Below are 8370 nucleotides of genomic sequence, written 5' to 3'. Positions count from 1 at the left end.
ATTTCGAAAAAAACGCCAAAATAGTTTAGGAAAATATTCCTATACAAAACTTTAACCAGAAATAATAATTTGTCAGTAGTTAGAATACATATGTATTCATAACACATTAAACGGAATACAAATTCGGTACTAAAATTTTTTTTTTTAATTGCCGGAAAACTGTGTTTTTGCAGATTGCGTATATTTTAACAAAAACAACTCAAATCTTAAAAAGTTGTTTTTTTTTTCTCCATTATTTTGTATTGGTAGGCAAGTCGATAAAATGTCAAAACATTGTACGAATTTATCGAATTGTATTTTTTAGATTCTTTTATATGCTTACAGACTAACATAAAATAATACTTCATAAGTTTACCGATTTCACTAAACAGGCGTATTGTTCAAGGGCTAAGTGCACAGTTGTTTTAATACATTGAATTCTTTTTAAATGGATTTTTAGATAAGCATTTTTCTACATTGAAAACAAACGTATGATTTTAAGCTTAAGTAAATAGAACCTAGTATATTTTTTTCGGCTACCGAACAAGTATTACACTTTCAGGTATTTGTACACAAGTTTTGTACAACGTCAAAAGAATGCAGGGATTTACACAATATGAATTTTCGTTACTTAGGTATGTGTTTTACAAAAGATTATCTTAATAGCGTTCCCATTTTGTTTTTCTTCTTTTTGCACATAATATATACCTTGTTATTGTAAAAATTCAAAGCAGCAGTAAAAACAAATAGTTGGAATAGACTAGATAATAAAATACAAGACGTTTACTTATTCGGTGAACATTATTTTTATTGCTAGATAGGTACGCGTAATATACATGATATAATTGATATGATAAGGTAACAAAATGCTTTATTTGGAATATTATATTGCTATTAGAAAAAACACTAAAGTTTCAAACACAATAATAATTATTGTGTTTATTATGATGAACAAATATAAAAATTAAAAAATATACACAACTTAGTAAGCATATTTTTTTCAGAATGCGACACGGATTTTGGATATTGTAGCTTTGTTGTAAAGTTTAATCGTTGTTACGCGTAGGGCTGAAAAAAAAAATTAAATGATTGTGAAAAAAAATCATTTTTTTTTTATAATTAGCTTATACATACATTTTAATTAAAATTAAGTGTTAGGCTACCAAAATAAATTATTAAGTATTCTCATAGTAGTCTCTCTAAGTTATCTTAGGATTAACTTCTACCGGTATCAATTATTTTAGTCTCAAAGTAATTGTGATTTTAAAATTACAAATAATTATGAAAAAAATAAAAATGGTTTACTTTAAATAGGTTCATATTTTAATTGCCAGGTGGATATGGTAGTGGTGTTTGTGGAACTGAAACATCAAAAAATAAATCAAATACTTGTTTTTCCTATTTTATAACCTATGTATATTTTATTTAAGTCTCAAAAACTTACCATCCGAAGGAATTAATTGTGGTTCTGCTGGTATTCGTATTGGTGGAGGTGCGTGTGGTCGTGGTTGTGCTGGTGGCTGTGGAACTGAAACATAAAAAAAAAAATCAAATACTTGTTTTTCCTATTTTATAACCTATATAAATTTGATTTAAGTCTCCAAAACATACCAGCCTGTTGTAGTTCAATTGGTTCTGGTGGTAAATCGAATGGTGAATCTGAAACATCAAAAAATAAATCAAATACTTGTTTTTTCTATTTTATCATTTTGAACCGTACATTTAAATCATTTAACTTTGTTAGCTACGCATTAACAAATTGTATTATATTGCCAATCAAACATGGTAGAGTTATTCTTATATTCAATAGTTAAACACATTTTTGGCCAATGGTGCGTACGCGCACCATAAAATAAATACATCCTTGGCCGGAAATGGGTTAATGCATTTATAACATTTTATACACATTTTAGGCTCAAATGAAAACAAATTAAAAAGACACTCTCTGTTTGCTGATCATCTGAAATATCGAAAAAAATTACTTACATAACCCATTTGTAGCATTTTACACATATTAGGCTTTATCGAAAATAATAGTACAGACAGTCGTTAACTTACAGTCATTTGAAACCCATATAATACAAATATATACTCAATGTTACTTTTATAGCTTATATAAGTTATTACAAATAACTCAACCACTTACCAACATCGCCTGAATTGGTCGGGATATCTAAAATTTTGAAGAAAAGAACTTACAGTCATTTGAAAAACAAAAAAATTAATATTAAATTTCACTTTAATTAATTATGTAAGCTATATCAAAGTCTCGAAGACTTACCAGATTTTGTCGGTACCTCTGAAATATCGAAAACAAAATTACTTAAATATATTTTTTTTTATCCCAATGCAATATTCAGTGCTTGACTTGAGAAAAAAGTAGTAGAGGTACTCTAGATACCTTTGAAAAAGTAGCGTCCCTAGCATTTAAATATTCCTCACATTAACGCGGGGGCTTCGCCCCCCACACCCCCTTTAACGGTCCCCTAAGCAGCATTAATATAAAACCGTTAAACAAAACAGAATAATATTATACTTGTTTAGGTATAACTTGTCTTTTTTAAAACAATTACAAGCTTAATTTGATATAAATTAATCATTTTTCATTTTTAAAAATCTTCAATCTTCATTTAAAAGATTCCATGGGTACCATTGATTAATTGCAAATATAAATACAATTGTACCGGGTTATTACAAAAGAATAAGTCGGTTTCAAAAATTTGTATTTTCTAAATGGTACAGCTACAGAGCTGCTCGACCTCTTAAAACGACAGCTGTGACCTCAAGTTAGGTTAGGTTACCGCTAGGATAATTAGGGATGAACAAAATCCACACACGACCCTGGAACACTTAAGAGACTCGCCAAAAGTTAACGTTTTTTGCGGTATGGACCATTTGTTTTTAATGAAGCCACTGTTGCAGGAAACTCGTACCTTTAAATGTTGTGAGATTGGGTCAATGGAAAAGTTTGTGCCGCCATTGCCTGCGAACATTGAAGATTTGAAGCCATGCATAATTTTGGCTGTGCAGACAGTAACTACTGACATGCTCCCCAGAGTGTGGGAGGAATTTGCATACCGACTTGACATTGTTTGGGTTACTCAAGGAGGACACATTGAACATTAATAATTTTTTTAATTTTTAAAAAAAAACTTGAGGTTATAGCAGTCATTTTAAGAGGTCATGCAGCTCTGTACCGTTTAAAAAATACAGATATTTGAAACCAACTTATTCGTTTGTTGTCACCCTGTATTTAATCAATGATGATACACCTCTAGACAGCGTATTTAAAGTTTAAACGGTCAAACGGAGCGATTCGTTCCATCAAATCGCGGTAACGTTTCGCAACGAGACCAACAACACGACGATTGACGGTTACAAACGGGAAACGATAATGAAATATTGATAGTAAAAGATATGAGATATCAAAACATTTTGTAAGATTTATATAATATAACACAAAAATTTAATTTGACCAACTTTACAAATATAGGTAAGACAAAATAATAACAACCCGTCCCATGCGTTCCCCTTTAAAAAAAAAATTGGGGTACGCTAAAATATTCAAAAAATTAGTTGAGGTACTCAGTCCCCCCCGCGTCCCCCCCCCCCAAGTCAAGCACTGGCAAAATTTATAAATTATATATAATATATAGGAATTATAGAGGATTGAGCGAATTAAGATAGTCTACTGGATAATTGACTGCATCATCTACTTCTAATACTGAACTTACAGATCCGTATTCAATGGTTTCTGCTTGAAAATAATCTAATAATGTATTTGTATGCAGTTGTATCATTTTTTTATGTTAATCGGTAGGTAATGGGGATTGTATCAGTACCGAATTTCGCATAAACATTTTGGTTGTAATAAAAAGCTGTTATTATCATCCAACTTACCTTTATCGAAAAGCGTCATTTAAATCAAATCAGCGAATAAAAATAGAACAATTTAATGCGTGAACTTACTTCCTTCAACACCTGAAACATGGAAAATAGATAAGTATCATATAAAAATTAATTAATAAATAAATAAAAAGTTTTAAATTAAATTAATTTTTCTAAAAAAAATCATTAGGTTATTAAAAAAAACTAAGACATCGAAACTTGACGCTTAGTTTAATTTTTTCATTATTATTATAACATTTTTATACTAATTGTTTTTTATGTACCTGTAGACACTGCCAGGATAATGAACAGTACGGCTGTTAGAAGAAAAACTATGCTATTAAACTTCATATTTGAAAAAAAAAACAAATCTTGAATAGTATTAAAACACCAAACGAAATATAAGTTTTCGGTTTTAAAGTCGAAGTGAAACGCCAAGGAAGTGGAACGCTATACTGGAGTCCCTGTCTTTCTTACATTGACAGCACTGATGGCGAACGGTGATGTACAGCTCATGTCAATTCTACAACTATTTTTCTTATTCAAATACTTCAACACTTATGTTAACCTTGAATTTTATACACCGACGATGAGCGTTGAAATGTGTCTTTTTCATGTTTCAACAATATTAAATTACCTATACTATTTGTTGTTTAGAATATTTTGATGTATCATATTCAACGGTACAAAGGACTGCAAAAATGTTTAAGTTTCACGCGTACAAAAAATTTCGAGTACAATTTTTAATACCGAAAGATTTTGAGCGTAGACTTAATTTTATTGCATTTATGCTAATAAAATGAACTTATAACCCGACATTTTTATCGAGTATTTTATGGACAGACGAAGCAAAATTTTACAACAATGGTCATGTTAATCATCACAACCGACACTATTGGTGTGATATTAACCCCAATTGGATAGTGGAAACACATGTCCAGACACGGTGGTCAATTAATGTTTGGTGTGGTATTATCGATGACCAATTAATAGGTCCATATTTTTTTTCAAGAAAATCTTAACGGGGAGAGATATCTTAATTTTTTGAAAAAAGAGCTTCCCATATTATTGGAAGAAGTTTCGAAACTACTTAAATAAACTTTTTGGAAGTAAGATTTATAATTCACTTAGGGATTTACTAGGGTAATTTATTATTAATTAAATTAAATTAATGTTTATATGAAGAGAACTGGATAGATACAAATAGTCTAAAAATTGTATGGCCAGCTAGGAGTCCCGATCTTAATCCCATTGGTTTCTATTTTTGGGGATACACAAAAAATGTGGTCTACCAAAATAAACCAAGTGACATGGAAGGTTTAAAAAACTCAATTAAGGACGCTTGCTCTGCTATACCAGCTCATATCCTAAGGAAATGCTCTATTGATCAAGTTCTAAAACGATTAGAAGTATGTTTAGCTGCAGAGGGTAAACAGTTCGAATATATTTTGTTAAAAAAAAAATTGTATAATTAAATTGGCCAACCAAAATTGTTGTTTTTAAAATTCTTATGTAGTATTCTATACTATTTTCCTAAGCTCATTTCAAATTTAGGCTTGACAGAGTTTGAATTTGTACACAATATTTGTTCTTCCTTTTGATCTATTTAGTCTTGAATTGGTAAATTTTGTGGTAAATCTGAAACTAACAACATACGTACAATTTAATCACACTATATAAGAAAAATTAAATTTTAGATACATGAGAGTTAAGCTCTTGGAATAGTAGCAGTGATTTGAACAACATTTTAAAGAAAATGTTTTCATTGATAGTTTATTACTTATTCAAAGTTCTTGCCACTTAAAATAAGTAACGACATAATAATATTGAGAATTTAATTGGTTATAAAGTGAGATAAATTATAGTAAATTGCTAATATTATATTAAGTTAGTTTAAACCTAACATGTAATAACAAAATATACAAAATATTACTTATCTTGAAAATCAATAAGTAGAAATTTGTTTCTTTTCTTGATAAATGAAAATGTTACATATTATAAAATTACTTTAATAAAATATATCTGAATATTAAAGTCTTAAATGTGTAAAAATTGAATTGTTCAACGTTGAGTAATGAGTTTAATAACTGGCAATAGCAATACAATTTTACAAACACTTTGTTCCATTATGATTTTCCACTGCCGTGAACATGATAACTTTTATCATAGTCCGTGTTCATTATCTAATAAGCTATTTACCAATATGATAGACCTTCGCCTATTATTTAGCAAAGTGCTCCTAAAGCAAATTTCAACCACAATTATCTCTACTGATGGAAACCGTGCTACCAACGGGACATTTTAAAATATTACAATATTAATATACGGGTCATTGAATAATCTTTTTTAACCTGTAAATTATGATCTAGTGATAAGAGGATGGGATGCGAGAATAACGACCTCAAAATATCACAATTATCATTAATATTATAACACGGCAGCTGTAGGTAGAGGCATGTGTAAATAGGTAACTGTATATTTGTTTCTTATCGATATATTACGTTGAATGTTATTGTGTTGTGTCAACGATAATAATAACAAATAAATATAATTGGACTCCATCAAGTGTGCAAGATATCCAGGAGTACAAAAAGCCTCTCTTGTTAGCTGTGTTTATAAAAATACTAATAACTCAAAAACAAATTAATATGTTCGAAAATAAATCAAAAAACATTTTTATTATTTCAATTTTAAATCTATTTATAAAAAAAAAAAACAGGGGCTGCCATTTGAAAATCAAAAGTTGGTATTGCGTTTTTGTAGAAGGGAGGGAGGTACAAAAAATAATTATTATAGAACAAGTTAGTATTTTACACACAAAAAAAATATTACAATTTTTTTTTTGTAAAAATCTAAGTAGTTTTTGAGAAAAGTAGTGTAAGGCGCTAAAAGAATCACCCTGTATACTAAACTACTCCTGCTTAATCTACGTTTAAAATTTCAAAATCTTAACTTAAGAGGAAACTTTGAGTGAATGGTTCGTGTAAAGATACACTGGCATGTTGGAAGTGTGAAAGTTGAATAGTGTTCCTACTATGTCCCTATGATAACAAGTGCTATATTTACTAGTTTGAAAACAGACTTACGACTTCCGGCCAAGTAAATTAAATACAGATTTTTTAATGAATGTTTTTATATGTCGACTGATTTTATTGTTGACAACGATGTATAATAAATGTACATCGACCATTAACATTATAATATTTATTTAGTATTATATCGCGTATTTTAAGGCTTATGTTGAAACATTTCTTCTTTTTTTTTTTTTTACTTAGCGACCATTTACACTGAGTTAACTAAGTGTATTTGTTAGGTTGCAATTACTAGAAATCTTTGCGTTATTATGATTGAAATATATGCCTATACACGTGGTCCTAATTATCCGTAATTTATCAAATTACTATGAATAATTACTATTATTTAATAATATATACAATCAAAATTCGTATCATTCGTTGTCCTACTTTTAGGTTACACTGATAAAGCTTAGGTATGGATATTTTTTTTCCACACATGTTATATAATGTTTGTTAGACCTATCTTTAGGCTAATTCTCAGTTCTAAAATCTTAAAATTGCGCCAAACAAAATTTTAAAAACTTTCAGCCTTTCTCCCGGTGGGTTGTCGAAATTTCGGATTTTTTCCACGTGTAATTTTGTCGATAACATTTTTTGTACAGAAAATTCTAAGGTTATAGTAAATCGAAAATATTTTCGAAAACCATACGATTTCGGCACTAGTGCACACATGTAAATGTTTAAGTACATTTTTTTCCATCGATAAATATTCATAAATTCAAGCAGAAAAATGCGTCGATCTAACGACAAAAACAATATATAAAATTGTCAATGTTCGAATTTCACATTTTTGTGCACATCTTAGTGTTACTTTTTACGTTGAAAATTCGAAGGGCATAGCGAATTGTCAAAACTTGAAAATGTTATCAAATCGGATATACTATTTACATACAATTTTTGCGCATAAATATTTTTTAAACTACTGCCTTTAATAGTCCGTAATACAAATAGTAACCTAATCCTAAGTATGGCTATCGACGGATATTCACAAAGGAAAAAGCCATTAGAATTGGGGTTGGGACTTGAGTTGACCGAGATGACTGAACGTGATAAAATCACTTTTGAAAAATGTAATTAAAACGTAAAACTGGTAGTTGAGCGCTCAAAAATTACTGGGACTTTTTTTTTTAAGATTTAACAACAACACAATTTTGTGACATTTGAAAAAAACTATATTCCCGAATTTTTACTTGGTCATTAACATATTAATGTTATAAACACATACTATGAGTTCTGGTTCTTAACAAATTTTTTCAAAGAGAAGGTCCTAAAATTACGGCTAAAAACACAAAAATCTTGCACAATCCGTGGGGGCTGGCAAATGGGTATTATTTAAATTTGAGGCTAATGGCGTAGGTAAATTTTCTTTATAAATTTCAACTCGAGTCGACAATTTTTCTCAAAATTGATAAAATCATTTTCATTA

The 8370-nt window shown here is 29.4% G+C and overlaps 1 protein-coding gene across 1 annotated transcript; it reads right to left on the bottom strand.

Moving 5' to 3' along the window:
• Positions 1 to 964: 964 nt before the first annotated feature.
• Positions 965 to 4225, bottom strand: LOC126835295 (uncharacterized). The gene is made up of 6 exons (XM_050567790.1): positions 4152 to 4225; positions 3949 to 3960; positions 1591 to 1638; positions 1424 to 1507; positions 1285 to 1340; positions 965 to 1047 (listed from the first exon to the last, which is right to left on the bottom strand). The coding sequence occupies exons 1-5, from the start codon at positions 4216 to 4218 to the stop codon at positions 1303 to 1305; spliced, it is 249 nt and encodes an 82-aa protein (XP_050423747.1). The 5' UTR covers positions 4219 to 4225; the 3' UTR covers positions 965 to 1047; positions 1285 to 1302.
• Between the last annotated feature and the right edge of the window lie 4145 nt (positions 4226 to 8370).

The sequence above is a fragment of the Adelges cooleyi genome, unplaced genomic scaffold, assembly GCF_023614345.1.
Source record: "Adelges cooleyi isolate 19-005CV unplaced genomic scaffold, UGA_ACOO_1.1 ACOO_flye_CR_arks_rails_tigmint_CR_PRNA_1, whole genome shotgun sequence".
Classification (NCBI taxonomy): Eukaryota; Metazoa; Arthropoda; class Insecta; order Hemiptera; family Adelgidae; genus Adelges; species Adelges cooleyi.
The sequence above is the reverse complement of the archived record's forward strand: the minus strand, read 5'-3'. Positions and strand labels throughout refer to the sequence as shown.